The 19,281-nt window shown below is 41.9% G+C and overlaps 4 protein-coding genes across 4 annotated transcripts; all 4 read right to left on the bottom strand.

The window, feature by feature from the left end:
- Positions 1–368: 368 nt before the first annotated feature.
- Positions 369–1,376, bottom strand: LOC130490592 (olfactory receptor 5A2-like). Its single transcript, XM_056864411.1, has one exon. It carries the CDS (start codon positions 1,374–1,376, stop codon positions 369–371), a length of 1,008 nt encoding a protein of 335 aa, XP_056720389.1.
- Positions 1,377–7,690: 6,314 nt separating this feature from the next.
- On the bottom strand, positions 7,691–8,641 carry LOC130490591 (olfactory receptor 5F1-like). The gene has a single exon (XM_056864410.1). The coding sequence runs from the start codon at positions 8,639–8,641 to the stop codon at positions 7,691–7,693; it is 951 nt and encodes a 316-aa protein (XP_056720388.1).
- A 1,157-nt stretch (positions 8,642–9,798) lies between these two features.
- LOC130490589 (olfactory receptor 5F1-like) lies at positions 9,799–13,827 on the bottom strand. The gene is made up of 2 exons (XM_056864409.1): positions 12,752–13,827; positions 9,799–9,973 (listed from the first exon to the last, which is right to left on the bottom strand). Exons 1-2 carry the CDS (start codon positions 13,825–13,827, stop codon positions 9,799–9,801), a joined length of 1,251 nt encoding a protein of 416 aa, XP_056720387.1.
- A 3,539-nt stretch (positions 13,828–17,366) lies between these two features.
- Positions 17,367–18,317, bottom strand: LOC130490588 (olfactory receptor 5F1-like). The gene has a single exon (XM_056864408.1). The coding sequence runs from the start codon at positions 18,315–18,317 to the stop codon at positions 17,367–17,369; it is 951 nt and encodes a 316-aa protein (XP_056720386.1).
- Positions 18,318–19,281: the final 964 nt, after the last annotated feature.

Here is a 19,281-nt window from a genome sequence, read left to right as displayed (position 1 = left end):
CCATTTCCCCCCTCTCCCCCTCCCCTCTTATTTACCGTGTTTCAGTGCCCAGCACTACACCTGTTTCTACCTTGTCTACTTCTCACCAAATCAATCTGATGTTTAACATAAATATTTGATGTAACATGGTCCAGAAGACGGCATTATAGGAAGCCTGGTAAACATGGTTTAACCCAAGGTCACACATTTCCATCACCAGCTGTAGATGATTTAACAACTGATTTTTTTATAAATCTGTGGTGGACATTTTGTTTCACCCTATGCAAACAACATTCAGGTGGAAAAGAAAGAAAAAAAACAAGTAGGCTTTTTCAATCAACTTAATTTTATTTGGGGGGAGTCACCTTTTTAAGGTGCCAACTGCATACCTACCATCTGTTCTTAGTAAGAGCTCGCTGAATTGCTCCCTGCACTTCCTTATTCCTGAAACTGTAGATCAGGGGATTGAGCATTGGAGTGATGATGACATATAGCAAAGCAACCAGGCGGTCCTGTTCCATGGAATGACTAGAGGAAGGGCGTATGTACATGTACATGAGGGCGCCATAGAAGATGCTCACCACAGTGAGATGGGAAGCACAGGTGGAAAACGCCTTCATCCTACCCTGAGCTGTCCGGATTTTCAGCACTGAGGAGACTATGAGGATATAGGAAAGAAGGATCAGGCAGAAAGCCACTATCATGATACCACCAGAGATGGTAAAGGTCACCATCTGGCTATCCAAGGTATCAGAGCAAGAGAGTTGCAGGAGGGGAGGAATGTCACAGAAGAAGTGGTCAATTTCATTGGAGTGGCAAAAGTCGAGGGAAAAGACCAAGGCTGTGTTGACGATGGAATTGACATTTCCAATAGCCCAGGAAGATGTCAGGAATCCCCAACATATTTTCCTGCTCATGAGAATGGTGTAGCGCAGTGGATGGCAGATAGCTGCATAACGGTCATATGCCATAGCTGAGAGAAGTACACATTCCATGCTCCCTGATGTGATAAAGACATACATTTGGAATGCACATCCTATGAAAGAGATGGTCTTGTCTCCCAGCAAGAGGTCCCACAACATCTTTGGGACAGTGCTAGATATCCAGCAGATTTCAATACAAGACAGATAGCTCAGCAGGAAGTACATGGGAGTTTGGAGGCACTGATCTATCCGGATCAATGTAATGATGGTTAGATTCCCTGTCAAAGTTAACAGATAGGCTAATAAGCCAAGAGCAAAGAGGAGAGTCTGTTTCTTTGGGTCAACAGAGAATCCCAAGAGGACAAACTCTGAGACACTGGTCTTGTTCTGTCTTCCCAGAGGCCTGATGAAGTCCATCTTCATGTGGGCCAGTGGGGCTTCTTTGGCGGACATGGGCATGGCAGTTTGATCCATGAATGTCAGCAGCTTCATAAAGACATCAAACAAGAGACAGTCAGCAGTTAGCTTTTACTATACATTGTCCACATTCTACACACCATTTCAATTCAATTTTACATTCAGACAGTATAAATGCATCATGTAGGACAAGGGGGAAGGTGTACTATTGGTGGGCCAATGTCCTATTGCCAATAGACCACTTAGTCCTTCTTATGCTGAAATTCTAGAAACAAATCGACTTTGACTATATTTTAAAAGGTACTTGTTATGTTAGTAAGCAGGAGTATATTCTCAGACTCATTTAACAAATGGCAACGATCACTTTATTTTTACAAGTTTATGAGTAAATTTAATTGTAAATTTAAATACACATTGGTAGGCCATTGGAATGATAGTAATAGGAAATAAATCAAGCAAGACTGACATTAGGTTACTCTTGTCTAATAACAAATATGAACGCTTAACCCAAACAGGAAGTTTCAGTGGAGTGGAGGTTATGATCATGTCATTACATATAACAAAATACTGAAAAATGGTAAATGTAACAACCAGCTAACCCAAACATAAAAATAGTTTTCCCATCAGAGAGGGAAAAAAGCATTTAAATGGTCGGTACAAGTTAGTAGCAAAATATGTCATGACATCAGTAATAGATTTATTTGTATTACTAGAGAATTAAAATATTTAAAACACCAGAATATCTTTGAACTACAAATGGAAGTCTAAAACCCCAACAAATTAATGAAGCCAATATGACAATATGGACTCTGATCTGGAGAACCAGGTTTGATTCCCCACTCCTCCACATGAATGGTAGAGGCTAATCTGGTGAACTGGATTTGTTTCCTTGCTCCTACACAAGAAGCCAGCTGGGTGACCTTGGGCAAGTCACAGCTCTGTTAGAGCTCTGTTAGCGCTCTCCCAGCCCCACCTGAGCCAATGCGGTGTAGTGGTTAAGAGCGGTGGTTTGGAGCGGTGGACTCTGATCTGGAGAACCGGGTTCAATTCCCCACTCCTCCACATGAGCGGCAGAGGCTAATCTGGTGAACTGGGTTTGTTTCCCCATTCCTACACACGAAGTCAGCTGGGTGACCTTGGGCTAGTCACACTCTCTCAGCCTCACCTACCTCACAGGGTGTCTGTTGTGGGGAGGGGAAGGGAAGGTGATTGTAAACCGGTTTGATTTTGTCTTAAGTGATAGAGAAAGTCTGCATATAAAAACCAACTCTTCTTCTTCTTTTCTTCTTCCTCCTCCTCCTCCTCACAGGGTGTCTGTTGTGGAAAGGGGAAGGGGAAGTGATTGTAAACCGATTCGAGTCTCCCTTAAGTGGTAGAGAAAGTTGGCATATAAAAACCACTCTTCTTCTTCTTCTTCAATGCTGAAATAATTTTGGCATCTGACAGGTAGGTATAAGAGCAAATGTTGCTTTTGCTTTCACTGGATGGTGGTCGGACTACTCAAGAGCTACAAATGACATCTGAAAAATTTTGTAGTATTGGTAGTTTGTTGGATGCAGCTTTTTTTTCAGTCTTACCTATTCTTACTCATTATTAAAGCTTCTGCCCCATGAGGTTTTTCTCCTTCTGGGTCACATGATCCCCAACTTAGCCTATTTTTTGCTGGTCAACAGGGACCTCTCCTCCCTTTTTTACCAGGAGAAAACAAGGTTGGGTCCAATCCAATAGGTGGTTTGTCTTGCCATTTACATGGCATTGCAATAGAATGCCAAGCAGAAGGCAGTAGAGGGGAAGGGAAGAACTCCATGGAATGCCTGCAGATCCTTCCTTGTGCACTTGAAGCTGGGTGCAGAGAAAGGAATGGGTCATGCCTTCTCTGTCTTCAGGAAAAATACAAAAGTTTCCTCAATAAGAGAGGTGATACTAATGAATACTAATGAATGTGTGTGTGTTGCTCCTCACAGGCACACACACTTTATGCAATAAGATAAATGGAATTCTGGTTCATTTTTTAAATAATTCAGTGAAAAGGACAGAAAAACGTCTTGTAGGAAAGAGTGTAGCAATGAGCTGTACCCTCAGAACAAGGAAGCAAGGAATTGGTCCTTCTTAGTGGTCACCTTGGTTTTGAATGGAGGCTTACCTGGTTCCAACTTGACAATCCTTGAATCCAAGATCTCAGCAGAAGTGACTGCTGGCAGGACTGTCAAGAATTCTTGTTTAAAATTTTGTTTTTGTAAATAAAGTCAGATTTTTTTTTGTTCCATTTGTCCTGTGCTGACTGCCCTAGAATCCTGTCCGGTATGCAATCCTGTTCTCTTCCTGTTTCCCCTTAGCTTCTCCCTTTGAACCTGCTCTGTCACCAACATTGAGGTTTGCCTGCTTGAGAAAGACATGTTCGAGGCGCTGGACAATTGTTTGAATCCTACCTCTGCACTCAGCAAAAGCTGAAGACTTCCTCCAACCTTCCTTCATCAGAAGAGCCATTTCCTTCAGAAGAAAGCACATGAGGCTAGAAAAAGCTTCAAAATCTGCCAAGTGGACTGGTAGGTTACAGTCCATTAAGCCTATGGCTGAAGGAAGGCAGTAGTTCTGTTTGGCTGGGCTTTTTCCCCAATACTCTAAAGCAACATCAGAAAGACTTTGCTTTCTAAAGAATACACATTGGTGTTTCCTCCCCTTTTAATTTCATAAATGGAAGTAAGCAGAATGCACTTATCGCAAGCATCAATCATTTGAAACTGCCTTTTATTAATTGAAAAGGCTGTCTTCCATTTTTTTAAAAACCTTGATCCATTAAAAAGTCTTGCTCAGTTCCAGTCCTGCTTTTGAAAACTGAACAATCATTTCCCACAGACTTTGAATCTTTCATAACCCATGGGATAGATCCAACTAGTTTTTCAGCTTATGAAAAAAGGAGGCGAGGTTCCCTTTGAACCCCCCCTGATGAACAAAAGATGTGGTAAGGTCCTTACCATAAGGAGAAGAACTGGCTATGATTGACCTAAAATAGCCTTCAAAAGCAGCACCAAGTAGACTGTATTGCAGTTGTCCAACCTAGATGTATTCACAAATGGATACTTGGCAAAATTACCCCCTCTGAATGAAACACTGCATCTGGCAAGCCAGGGAAAGCTGACTAAAGGGACACCATGCTACACAGAGCTGAGCTTCCATCTGTAGCCCTGGACTGGAAGGCAACCTGAACCCAAACAGGAAGAGTCCACAAATCTCAATTGGCATGCCAATATGACCAGGACTGAACAGGGATTTGTTGGCTCTCATCCAGCCATCATCCATATTACACACCAGTTCAGGACATCTGTTGACTCACCTGATAGTTGAAACATAAGAAGAAACGCTCCTTCAAGTGGTCCTCTGAAGTGCTTTCACAATCCGGAAAACCATTACAATGGTTCCGTGATTAAAATGCAATAACGACCAATTTGTTACCTGCCAGGCTTATTGACTGCATCAAGATCTAAGAATGCTGTTGGGACAGCCAGTCACTGGCCATGAGATCTTCTTTCTTGGAGCTGCACTCATGTCTCCATCTGGGACAAGCCGAAATTCTGTGTCTCTCAGCTGGAGCTTTTTAGGAGTGATCATTGTCCACCACCTAAGAGCCTTCAAGTCATCTCTGCTGTTACTGAGCCTTTAACGAGACAGGAACAAATGTTTGTAGTCATCTTCTATACTCAGACACTTTTCCCTAGAGGTGATGGAAGTAACTAGCATGAAAAAAGAACTCCCTAGGGTCATTAGCACAGTCTCTTGGATGAAATGAGGGTGGGATGGGGTAAAATATCAGAAATAATACCTTTTTAAAACCGTTAACTGATTTTTGCTGTAACTGAGCGATCCTGATGGGGGGTGGAGCTGGTCAGGAGCCAGCGTGACACCTATGCTGGCATGTGCCACTTGTGCTGGCTAAGTGGACTTGAATGCCAATTCAGGGGTACTTACGCTGGCAGTGGGAAGCCGCCCATCTACCCGAGCCTTGCACCAACACCAATGGAAACATTCCCAGGGGGTTCCCTAAACCCTTTAAGGCTAGGAACACCCCCCCCTTTTGCAGGCACAGAGTAAAGTTGAACAGTATTGTACCGTGTTCATCCATATATAAAGAGCCCTTCCCACTTCATCCCTTCACTGGTAATATATTGGCTAAGAAAATGGAAATGCTCCCTTAAAATCCTTATCTTAAAAACTGATATGGGGGATGAATCATTTTTTATTTTTTTTATTTACAAAATTTTATCCTGCCTTTCTGCTTTCACAAAGGCCACTAAGGCAGCTAGCCATTTAAAACATAAATGATAAAATCACATTTTAAAAATATTGAAATTAACCCCCCAACACACTTCATTCAAACAAATTTTAAAAGCATTAATATATCTACAAAGACATTCAAACAGTCATTGAAACATTCATCAGGAAAGAGAGATCACTGAGTGAATGCCAAATGGAATAAAAAGTCTTCATCCGCTAGCAGAAGATGGCAGCAGAAGGAGACAGACGTAGCTTACTGGGGAGAGACTTCCAGAGTTTTGCATTACTGAGAAAAAAAACACATAAAATGCTAAACCTAAACACTTGTAATAGCTAAATTCTCCTTTGCTACGCAGTTTACTTGCATCATTTATTGATAGCTGTCTTTTTTTTCTGTAGTTCCATTATGGAGAAGACCTTGGTAAAGGAGATGCATTCAACCTCGCCCTCTAAACTTGGCTGCTCTGCACCTGGTGCTTTGAAAAAGATGCAGCTTCAAACTATAGGAGGGATAATAAATAGTCTAGAGCCAGCATGATGTAGTGGTTAAGAGTGGTGGATTCTGATCTAGAGAACTGGGTTTGATTCCCCACTCCTCCACATGAACGGCAGACTCTAATCTGGTGAACAGGGTTCGATTCCCCAATCCTCCACAAGAGCGGCAGTGGGGTTAGTTTACCCACTCGTTCACATGAAGCCAGCTCTTGGGCCAGTCACAGTTCTCTTAGAGCTTTCTCAGCCTCACCTACCTCACAAGATGTCTGTAGTGGGGAGAGGAAGGGAAGGAGATTTTAAGCCGGTCTGATTCGCTTTAAAAGGTAGAGAAAATTGGCATATAAAAACTAACTCTTCTTCTTCCTAATAAAGAGTTCCTAGTGGAAGACATGCTATATGATTTCTCAATCTCTTTAGTCAACCTTATTGGTTGCTTGTGGGATTTGGAGTTGGAATCTTTTTCTAAAAGTTGCTTAACAGACTGGAAACCGGCAAATTCTTGAAGAATACTGAATATTGTTATTAGTGCCTTTGTTATTAGTTTTATTAGTGTCTTTGTTATTAGTGGCTTTGGGACAGTGGTGGATATCCAGCAGATTTCAATACAAGGTAGATAGCTCAGGAGGACGTACATGAGATTTTGGAGTCACTGATTAGTGGGGAGGTAGTTGTGAATTTCCTGAATTTTGCAGGGGTGGGACTAGATGACCCTGGTGGTCCCTTCCAACTCTTGATTCTAAGACCTATTGCAAATAGCAGGGGGCAGAGAATGTCAGATTGGAATTTTCAGTCATTAGTATGCCTATTGCTATACAATGTCCAGTCCATTCACTAATAACTGCTGCATGTATTCTTCTTATTTTGTGAATCATTACCCCATATTTTCTTTATTGATTATCTTTATTTCTCACCAACTCTTTTATTGGCTCTTCTTATGAAGTGGGATGTGAACCACTTCCTTTTTGAAGTTGGTTAAGTATTTAAAATGACAAGAGCAAAGAATGCCTAAAGATTTCCAAGACATATTTCTAAAATAGTGAGGATGATCCACACACACTTATGTGTCATTTTACATCTGATTGATTGAAATGTGAGAGGTTTACAGTTCATGCAGAGTTAAATCTTTAAGACCATGGGCATTCAAGGGTGTAAATCTGTTTAGGACTGTATTGCCAAGGAGAGGCTATATTATCACATTGACATCAATGGGACACAATTGTAATTAACATTGGATGGATGGTGCCCATTATTTTATTGGTTCATTTAAAATACTTCTAAGTTAAATGCAACAGCCTTCTACCATTAAGATTGGGGGTTTCCTTAAGCAGTAGAAACCTCCTGAGCTTTAAAAAGTACACCAATTTTACATGTTTTAATACTGAGGCAATGTTTGGGGGGGGGGGAATCTTTACTAATGTTAAACATCACAAAACAACAGCTTTAGATGATTTAACACCTGATTTTTATAAATCTGTGGTGGATGTTTTGTTACATTCTATGCAAACAACATTCAGGTGAAAAAGAAATTTAAAAAGTAGGCTTTTCCAATCAATTTTATTTTACTTTGCCAGGGGAGGTCACCTTTTTTAGCTGCCAACTCCATACTACCACCTGTTCTTACGAAGCGCTCGCCGAACCGCTCCCTGCACTTCCTTATTCCTGAAACTGTAGATTAAGGGATTGAGCATTGGAGTAATGATGACATATAACAAAGTAACCAGGCGGTCCTGTTCCATGGAATAACTAGAAGAAGGACGTATGTACATGTACATGAGGGCGCCATAGAAGATGCTCACCACAGTGAGATGTGAAGCACAGGTGGAAAACGCCTTCATCCTACCCTGAGCTGTACGGATTTTCAACACTGAGGAGACTATGAGGATATAGGAAAGAAGGATCAGGCAGAAAGGCACAATGATGACACACCCAGAGACGGTAAAGGTCACCATCTGGCTAACCAAGGTATCAGAGCAAGAGAGTTGCAGGAGGGGAGGAATGTCACAGAAGAAGTGGTCAATTTCATTGGAGTGGCAGAAGTCGAGGGAAAAGACCAAGGCTGTGTTGACGATGGAATTGACGTTTCCGATAGCCCAAGAAGATGCCAGGAATTCCCAACATGTTTTCCGGCTCATGAGAATGGTGTAGCGTAGTGGGTGGCAGATAGCTGCATAGCGGTCGTATGCCATAGCTGAGAGAAGCACACACTCCATGCTCCCTGATGTGATAAAGAAATACATTTGGAGTCTACATCCTACAAAAGAGATGGTCTTGTCTCCCAGCAAGAGGTCCCACAACATCTTTGGGACAGTGGTGGATATACAGCAGATTTCAGTACAAGACAGATAGCTCAGGAGGAAGTACATGGGAGTTTGAAGGCACTGATCTATCCGGATCAATGTAATGATGGCTAGATTCCCTGTCAACGTTAACAGATAGGCTAGTAAGCCAAGAGCAAAGAGAAGAGTCTGCTCCTTTGGGTCAACAGAGAACCCCAAGAGGACAAATTCCGTGACACTGGTCTGGTTCTGTCTTCCCAGAGGCTTGATGAAGTCCATCTTCATGCAGGACAGTGGGGCTTCTTTGGTAGAAAGAGGTATGGCTTTCTGATCTGCGAATGTTAGCATTTTAATAAAGACAACAAATAAGAGACAGCAGCCAGTTTTTATTATTCAGTGTTCATGGTCAGCACAGTTTTTCAATTCTATTTTACATTTCGTCAGTAAATCACAGACCAGATTAAACCTGGGATGATTTCAAAAATGCTAGAAATAATTGTCCTAAAAATTAAAAAGAATCTTCTTAGTAGTGGAGGAAAAACAGGGGAGCTGATACCACACAAAGAAGTTGAGCTAAAAAAACTTAAGGAAATAAAATTATCCTTGCCTGGCAACTAAAAGACTGAGAATTTGGTGCCAGGTGAGCTTCTCTGGAGAGAGAGTTCAAAACCTTGTGAGTCACTACTGAGAAGCCATGTCTTTGATGCTCACCCATCTAGCTTCTGAAAGAGCAGGCATGTAGGGGAGGGTATTTGATGAGGATGATCTCAATTGGCAGGCATGTTCATACAGGATGTCACACACCTTCAGGTATTCAGGACTCAAACTGTGAAGCAATAAGCACCACTCTGAGTTGTACCAAGAAGCAGACAGCATGGCCTTTTTAAAACAGCCAACATAAGGTCCCTGAAACTAGTGCCCACAAGCATTCTAGTTGCTGCATGTAGACCAGGCTGATGCTACCAAACAGCCTTCATAAGCAGCACCAAGTAGAGTGTATTGCAGCAGTCCAACCTGGATGTGATCAGAAATTGATACCTGGTGAAATCACCCCTCTGAATGAAACACTGCATCTGGCAAGCCAGGGAAAGCTGACTAAAAGGATACCATGCTACACAGAGCTGTGGCCCTTGTGTGGCCCTGGATCTGAAAGCAACTTTAAGCCAAACAAGAAGATTCCCCAGATCTCGATTGGCATGCCAATGTGTCCAGGACTGAGTGTTAATTTATAGGTGCTCATACAGACATCATCCACGTTACATACTAATTCAGGACATCTGTTGCCTCACCCGACAGTTGACACACAAGAAGAAAAGTTCCTTCAAGGGGTCCTTTGAAATGCTTTCACAATCCAGAAAAGCTTTACAATGGCTCTGTGATTAAAATGCAATAACAATGAATTTGTTACCTGCTTGGCATATTGATTGAGTCAAGGTCTAAGAATTCTGTTGGGACAGCCAGTCACCAGCAATGAGATCTTCTTTCTTGGAGCTACACTCATGTCTCCATTTGAGACAAGCCAAAATTCTGTGTGTCTCGGTCAGAGCCTTTTTTCGGGGGATCTTTATCCACCACCGAAGAGCCTCCATGTGATCTCTGCTGTTACTGAGCCTTCAACGAGACAGGAACAAACATTTTCAGTCATCTTCCATATGCAGATACTTTCCCCTGGAGGAACTGGAAGCAAGCAGCATGATGAAAAGAACTCCTTAGAGTCATTAGCACAGTCTCTTGGATGAAGTGAGGGTAGGATGGGGTAAAACAACAGGAATAATAACTTTTTAAAAACCATGTATATTTGAGGATGCTGGGTGCTCCAGCAATTGTTCCTTGCATCTGCTGTGAATTGGAGACTGGACAAATAATAAACCCTACATCATTCAAAATACATGGCAGCTGCTGCTCCATGTCTATTCCTCACACATCCAAGAAATGTTTAGTTAAATGGTGTGCAGTGACCCCCTTATCGCACACAAAGTGTCCCTGCCCCTGATCCACCTCACTGCCTTCTGCTTTATAACATTCTGCAAGAATGGTGAGTGTGATGAATTCATCCACCTGCTTTGATGACAAAATGCAAGGAGACAAGTGGTGGAAACTTTCAAGGCTAATTTCATCCAATGAGGCTTACTCCCAGGAAAGCATCCCTAGCATTGCTGCATGAATCAAATATTATCTCAGTACTAAGCACTACACTACTTTCTACTTTTCCTACCCCTCATCTACCCAATCTGGTATTTAATATGTATTTGATGCAATATAGTCCAGAATACTGTTTTGCATGAAGTCCTGTGAACCTGCTTTAAGCCCAAGGTCACACATTTCTTTCCCAGCATCAGCCTTATAGATGGTTTGGACCAGTTCCAGGCTATAAAGGAGTGACCACATGGATCTAAAGCCCACAAGGTTAGGATAGCATGAAATTGTTGTCCGAGAACAGTGAGAGAAAGGGCATCTCTGTAGCATGAGGAAATAGTTCCAGTAATAGTTTGGCACAGTATACAGAGGAATTAATATGCCTGCTATTTTCAAGAACATCCCAAAACCAACACAAATTTGAGGGCATGTTGTGAAACATTTCTTTCCAACACAATCGGTGTTACTGGGGAGTGGGGCTGTCCAAATGGTCAGCGACCCTCCTCTTCCATAGGTTTTAGATAGGTGGGATGATGTATAGAGGTATATTTAGTCTCTCCTCCATGGAGCACTGTGTAGTGTGTTCTTTCCATTTTGCCATAATAACAGCACATAGACTAGGCTGAGAGAAAGCGACTGCCCGAGTATCACCCAGAGTTTGCGTATTTGAAGAGCTGACAAAAGGAAAACTTAAAATGCTAAACAATACCTAAAAACTTATAATACCAAACTATCCTTTGCAATGCAGTTTACCTGCTTCATTTATTGATAGCAATCTTTTATTCTGTTGTGCCATTCTGGAAAAAAAACCTTGGTAAAGGAGGTGCCTTCAACCTCTCACACTAAACTTGCCAACCCTTCAGCCTGCCTTTGCTGAAGATACAGCAATCAAACTATACTTTACAAGGGATAATAGTCTAATAAAGGGTTCCTTGCGGAAGACATGCTACATGTTTTCTCACTCTCTTTAGTCAGCCATATTGGTTGCTTATGGGATTTGGAGTTGGAATATTTTTCTAAAAACTGTTTAATAGACTGGCAAATTGCAAGTTATTGAAGAATACTGATTATTGTTTCTGAGCAATTGCAAAGGGCAGAGGGGAAGAGAAAGTCAGACTGGATATCTATTGGCTATATGATGTCTAATCCATTCACTAATAGTTGCTATGTGTACTTCTAATTTTGTTAATCACTACTTCTTTTTTATTTATTACCTTTATTTCTCTTAGGGGTTCCTTTTATAAAATGGGATGTTAACCACTTCTCTTTCTGTGACCCTGAATAATTTAAAATGACATAAGTGAAGAATGTCTAGAGATTTCAAAGCCATATTCCTAAAATAGTGGGTATGATCCACACACACTTATGTGTCATTTTATATCCAATTGATTTAAATGTGAGAGTTTTCAAGTTCAACTGCAAGCAGGGTTACAACTTTCAAAGTATTGAAGTTAATGGGCTTTAAAGGGTGTAAATATGTTGAGGATTATATTTCCAAACAGGTGCTAAATTGTCTCATTGGCACAATTGTAATTTACTTTGGCTGGATGGTGCCTATTATTTTATTGGTTCACTTAAAGTACTTCAAAGTCAAATGTAACAGCCTTCTATGGTTAAGACTAAAGATTTCCTTAAGCAGGTAAAACCTTCTGAGATTTCAGAATGTAAGCAAAGTTCAGATGTTTTAATACTGAGGCAAAGTTGGGGGAAAAACTTTACTAATCTTAAACCACACAACACACCAGCTTTAGATGGAACTCCCTGCCCCAGGGTGGGGTGACGGCTGCCAACTTGAGAGGCTTTAAGAGGGGAGTAGACATGTTCGTGGAGGATAGGGTTATTCCTGGCTACTAGTAAAAATGGATACTAGACATGATGAATACCTATTCACTCCAGGATCAGAGGCACATGCCTATTATATGAGGTACTGTGGAACACAGGCAGGAGAATGCTGCTGCAGTTGTCTTGTTTGTAGGATTCCTAGAGGCACCTGGTTGGCCTCTGTGTGAACAGACTGCTGGACTTGATGGGCCTTGGTCTGATCCAGCAAGGCTTTTCATATGTTCTTATGTTCTTAGATGGTTATCAACTGTGTTTTTTTAATAAATCTGTGGCGGACGTTTTGTTCCACATTATGTGAACCACATTCAAGTTGGAAAGGAAGAAATAAAAACAAGCAGGCCTTTTCAATCAATTTGTTTTATTTTATTTGAGGGGGTGTTCAACTCTTGATTCTGCCAATTGTATACCTACCACCTGTTCTTACTAAGAACTCGCCGAACTGCCCCCAGCACTTCCTTACTCCTGAAACTGTAGATTAGGGGATTGAGCATTGGTGTAATGATGACATATAGCACAGCAACCAGGCGGTCCTGTTCCATGGAATGACTGGAAGAAGGGCGTATGTACATGTACATGAGGGTGCCATAGAAGATGCTCACCACAGTGAGATGGGAAGCATAGGTGGAAAATGCCTTTATCCTGCCCTGAGCTGTACGGATTTTCAACACTGAAGAGACAATGAGGATATAGGAAAGAAGGATCAGGCAGAAAGCCACAATCATGATACTACCAGAGATGGTAAAGGTCATCATCTGGCTATCCAAAGTATCAGAGCAAGAGAGTTGCAGGAGGGGAGGAATGTCACAGAAGAAGTGGTCAATTTCATTGGAGTGGCAGAAGTCAAGAGAAAAGACCAGGGCTGTGTTGACGATGGAATTGATGTTTCCAATAGCCCAGGAAGATGCCAGGAATCCCCAACATGTTTTCTGGCTCATGAGAATGGTGTAGCGCAGTGGGTGGCAGATAGCTGCATAGCGGTCATATGCCATAGCTGAGAGAAGCACACATTCCATGCTTCCTAATGTGACAAAGAAATACATTTGAAGTGCACATCCTATGAAAGAGATGGTCTTGTCTCCCAGCAAGAGGTCCCACAACATCTTTGGGACAGTGGTGGAAGTATAGCAGATCTCAATAAAAGATAGATAGCCCAGGAGGAAATACATGGGAGTTTGGAGGCACTGATCTATCCAGATCAATGTAATGATGGTTAGATTCCCTGCCAAAGTTAACACAAAGATTAATAAGCCAAGAGCAAAGAGGATAGTTTGTTTTGTTGGGTCAACAGAGAATCCCAAGAGGACAAACTCTGAGACACTGGTCTTGTTCTGTCTTCCCAGAGGCTTGATGAAGTCCATCTTCATGCAGGACAGTGGGGCTTCTGTGGCGGACATGGGCATGGCAGTTTGATCTATGAATGTCAGCAGTTTCATAAAGAAAACAAATAAGAGACAATCAGCAGTCAGCTTTGTTAATTCATTGTCCATGGTCTGCACACTTTTTCAATTCAATTTTACATTCAGATAGCATAAATGCATCATGTAGGACAGCGGTTCCCAAAGTGGGCAGTACCACCCTCTGAATCAGCTAACCTGAACATAAAAATAATTTGTCCATCAGAGAGAGGGGGAAAACATTTGTATGCTAGGTTCAAGTTGGTAGCAAGATATGTCATGGCGTAAGTAATAGATAATCTGCATTATTAGAGAATTCAAATATTAAAAACACTAGAGATTCTTTGAGCTAAAAATAGAAGCCTAAAACCCCAACAATTAATGAAGCCAATATTACTTAAGAAATCTAAGGCTACAATGCTAAAATAATTTTGGCATCTTACAGGTAGGTAGAAGAGCAAACGTTGCTTTTTGCTTTCATTGGATGGTGGTCAGACTACTCAAGAACTACAAATGGCACCTAAAAGATTTTGCAGTATTAGTAGTGGGCTGGATACAGCTTTTTCCTTCAGTCTTACCCATTCTTACTCTTTATTCAAGCTCATGTCATCAGAAGGAAGACAGTAGTTCAGTTTCCCCTTAGTGTCTCTCTTTGACTCTGCCCTGTCACCCACATTGAGGTTTGCCTGCTTGAGAAAGACATGTTCGAGGCGCTGGTCATTGGTTTGAATCCTACCTCTGCACTCAGCAAGGCTGAAGACTTCCTCCAACCTTCCTTCATCAGAAGAGCCATTTCCTTCAGAAAAAAGCACATGAGGCTAGAAAAAGCTTCAAAATCTGCCAAGTAGACTGGTAGGATACCGTCCATTGAGCCTATGGCTGAAGGAAGACAGTAGTTCTATTTGGCTGGGGCTTTTTTTCAATACTCTAAAGCAACATCAGAAAGACTTTGCCTTCTACAGAATACAAATTGGTGCCTCCTCCCCTATTAATTTCATAAATGGAAGTAAGCAGAATGCACTTATCACAAGCATCAATCATTTCAAACTGCCTTTTATTATTTGAAAAGGCTGTCTTCCATTTTTTAAAACTTGATCCATTAAAAAAAGCCTTGCTCAGTTCCAGTCCTGCTTTTGAAAACTGAGCAAACATTTCCCACAGACTTTGAAGCTTTCATATCTCATGGGATAGCTCCAACTAGTTTTTCAGCTTGTGAAAAAGGGAGGATATGTTCCCTTTGACATCCCCCCCCATGAACAAAATATGTGGTAAGGAGAAGAACTGGCTATGATTGACCTAAATCAGCCTTCCAAAGCAGCACCAAGTAGAGTGTATTGCAGTAGTCCAACATGGATGTATTCATAAATGGATACTTGGTGAAATCACCCGTCTGAACGAAACAATGCATCTGGCAAGCCAGGCAAAGCTGACTAAAGGGACACCATGCTAAAGAGAGCTGTGCCTCCATCTGTAGCCCTGGATCTGAAAGCAACCTCAACCCAAATGGAATGATTCCACAATCTCAATTGGAACACCAGTTTTACCAGGACTGAGTGTTGATTTGTTGCCCTCTTCCAGCCCTCATCCATCTTGCATATCAATTCACAACATCTGTTGCCTCACCTGACAGTTGACACACAAGAAGAAAAGCTCCTTCAACTGGTCCTCTGAAGTGCTTTCACAATCCAGAAAACCATTACAATGGTTCTGTGATTAAAATGCGGTAACAGCCAATTTGTTACCTGCTAGGCTTATTGATTGAGTCAAGATCTGTTGGGACAGCCAGTCACTGGCAATGAGCTCTTCTTTCTTGGAGCTGCACTCATGTTTCCATCTGGGACAAGCCCACATTCTGTGTGTCAAAGCTGGAGCTTTTTAGGGGTGATCTTTATCCACCACCTAAGAGCCTTCATGTCATCCCTGCTGTTACTGAGCCTTTAATAAGACAGGAGCAAATATTTATCTTCTATATGCAGACACTTTTCCCTGGAGGTGATGGAAGTAACTAGCATGGTAAAAAGAACTCCCTAGGGTCATTAGCGCAGTCTCTTAGATGAAGTGAGGGTGAGAAAGGGTGAAATATCAGAAATAATACCTTTTCAAAGCCGTTAACTGAGTTTTGCTGTAACCGAGCAATTCTAATGGGGGGTAGAGCTGGTCAGGAGCCGGCGTGACCACTACGCCGGCATGAGCCACTTGCGCCGGTTAAGTGGGCTCGAATGCCAGTACAGGGGTATGTACGCCAGCTGTGGGAATCTGCCCAGCAAGCCAAGCCTTGCACCTACACCAATGGGAGCATTCCCGGGGGGTTCCCTAAGCCCTTTATGCCTAGGAACACCCATTTTTGCAGGCACAGAGTTAAGCTGAACAGTATTGTAATGTGTGTGCATGTTTTATGGCTGATTTAAATAGACCACTGAGGAAGGCTATATAGGCCAAAATGAGTTTGGATTGTGGTGACAGACATCAACCTTAAGAAATGCTATTGTTCTACTTTAACAGTTTAAAAATAATTTTAATTCTCACATAGCGCTTCTATTAAATTGTATATTTTCATTATATATATATATATATTTCATCCCACCGAACCTTTTGGACCCAACTATAGAATGTCTAGTCCATTCACTAATAGTTGCTATATGTAGTCTTCTAACCCCATATTTTCTTTATTGATGACCTTTATTTCTCACCAACTCTCTTATTGGCTCTTCTTATGAAGTGAGATGTGAACCACTTCCTTTTTTAAGTTGGTGAAGTATTTAAAATGACATGAGCAAAGAATGCCTAGAGATTTCAAAGCCATCTTTCTAAAATAGTGAGGATGATCCACCCACACATATGTGGCATTTTACATCCGATTGATTTAAAGGGGAGAGATTTACAGTTCAGGCAGAGTTACATCTTTCTAAATCTATTGAGGTCAATGGGGTTTGTTTATGACTATATTGTCAAACAGGTGCTAAATGATCTCATTGGCATCAGTGGAACACAATTGTAATTAACATTGGTTGGACAGGGCCTATCATTTATTGGTTCATTCAAAACACTTTTATATCAGAAGCAGCAGCCTGCTGTTGTTAAGACTAAAGGTGTCCTTAAGCAGGTGAAAACTCCAGAGATTTTAAAATGTCAGCAAAGTTCAGCTGTTTTAATACTGAGGCAAAGTTTGGGGGGGACGTATTAATCTTAAACCTCACAAAACACCAGCATTCGATGATTCTGTGGTGGAGGTTTTGCTACACCCTATGTAAACCACATTGAGGTTGGAAAAAAAAACACAGGGGAAAAATAAGTAGCCCTTTTCAATCAACTTTATTTCATTTGGGAAGGGGTCACTTTTTTAAGGTGCCAACTGCATACCTACCGTCTGTCCTTACTAAGAGCTGGCCGAACTGCTCCCTGCACTTCCTTATTCCTGAAACTGTAGATCAGGGGATTGAGAATTGGAGTGATGATGGCACCAACTTTAGGTGATTTGACAACTGATTTTTATAAAGCTGTGATGGAAGTTTTGTTACCCCCTATGCAAACAACATTTAGGTGTGTGTGTGGGGGGGAGAAACAACTAGGCTTTTCCAATCAATTTCATTTATTTTGGTATGGGGTTCCCTTTAGAAACTGCCAACTCCATGCTACCACCTGTTCTTACGAAGCACTCGCCGAACCGCTCCCTGCACTTCCTTATTCCTGAAACTGTAGATTAAGGGATTGAGCATTGGAGTAATGATGACATATAGGAAAGTAACCAGGCGGTCCTGTTCCATGGAATGGCTAGAAGAAGGACGTATGTACATGTACATGAGGGCGCCATAGAAGATGCTGACTACAGTGAGATGGGAAGCACAGGTGGAAAACGCCTTCATCCTACCCTGAGCTGTACGGATTTTCAACACTGAGGAGACTATGAGGATATAGGAAAGAAGGATCAGGCTGAAAGCCAATATCATGATACCACCAGAGACGGTAAAAGTCACCATCTGGCTAACCAAGGTATCAGAGCAAGAGAGTTGCAGGAGGGGAGGAATGTCACAGAAGAAGTGGTCAATTTCATTGGAGTGGCAGAAGTCCAGGGAAAAGACCAAGGCTGTGTTGACGATGGAATTGACATTTCCAATAGCCCAGGAAGATGCCAGGAGTCCCCAGCATGTTTTCTGGCTCATGAGAACGGTGTAGCGTAGCGGGTGGCATATAGCTACATAGCGGTCGTATGCCATAGCTGAGAGAAGCACACACTCTGTGCTCCCTAATGTGCCAAAGAAATACAACTGGAGTTTACATCCTACAAAAGAGATGGTCTTGTCTCTCAGCAAGAGGTCCCACAACATCTTTGGAATAGTAGTGGAAATGCAGCAGATCTCAATAAAAGATAGATTGCCCAGCAGGAAGTACATGGGAGTTTGGAGGCACTGATCTATCCGGATCAATGTAATGATGGCTAGATTCCCTGTCAAAGTTAACAGATAGGCTAATAAGCCAAAAGCAAAGAGAAGACTCTGCTCCTTTAGGTCAATGGAGAACCCCAAGAGGACAAATTCAGTGACACTGGTCTGGTTCTGTCTTCCCAGAGGCTTGATGAAGTCCATCTTCATGCAGGACAGTAGGGCTTCTTTGGTAGAAAGAAGTATGGCTGTCTGATCTGTGAATGTCAGCAGTTTCATAAAGGCAACAAATAAGAGAGTTAGCAGCCAGCTTTTATTATTCAGTGTTCATGATCAGCACCCTTTTTCAATTCTATTTTACATTTAGTCAGTAAATCACAGACCAGATTAAGCCTGGGATGATTTCAAAAATGCTAGAAATAGTTGTCCTAAAAATTAAAAAGAGCCTTCTGATATAATAGTGGACGAAAAATAGGGGAGCTGCTAACACACAAAGAAGCTGAGCAAAAAATGTAGGGAAATAAAATTATCCTTGCCTGGCAACTTTAAGATTGAGAATTCAGTACCAGGTGTGTGAGCTGCTTCTGGGACAGAGTATGAAACCTTGGGCATCACTACTGAGAAGGCCATGTCTTTGATGTTCACACATCTAGCTTCTGAACGGAGCAGGCATTCAGGGGAGGGTCTCTGATTATGATGATCTCAATTGGCGGGCAAGTTCATCCAGGATGCCGCAGTCCTCCAGGTGTTCAGGACTCATAATATGAAAAACTTTAGAACAAACAAGCAGCACTTTGAATTGTACCAAGAAGCAAACTGACAAACATTGTAGGCTTTTTAAAACTACCAAGGTAGGGTCACTGTAACTAGTGCCTGCTACCATTCCAGTTACTGCATGTTGACCTGATTGATGCTACCAAACAGCCTTCAAAAGCAGCACCAAGTAGAATATATTGCAATAGTCCAACCTGGATGTAATCAGAAATGGACACCTGGCAAAATCACTCCTCTGAATGAAACACTGCATCTGGCAAGCCAGGGAAAGCTGACTAAAGGGATACCATGCTACACAGAGCTGAGCTTCCATCTGTAGCCTTGGATCAGAAAGCAACCTCAACACAAACAGGAAGAGTCTGCAAATCTCAATTGGCATGCCAATGTGACCAGG

This window comes from Euleptes europaea, chromosome 18 (assembly GCF_029931775.1).
Source record: "Euleptes europaea isolate rEulEur1 chromosome 18, rEulEur1.hap1, whole genome shotgun sequence".
NCBI classification, from domain to species: domain Eukaryota; kingdom Metazoa; phylum Chordata; class Lepidosauria; order Squamata; family Sphaerodactylidae; genus Euleptes; species Euleptes europaea.
The sequence above is the reverse complement of the archived record's forward strand: the minus strand, read 5'-3'. Positions and strand labels throughout refer to the sequence as shown.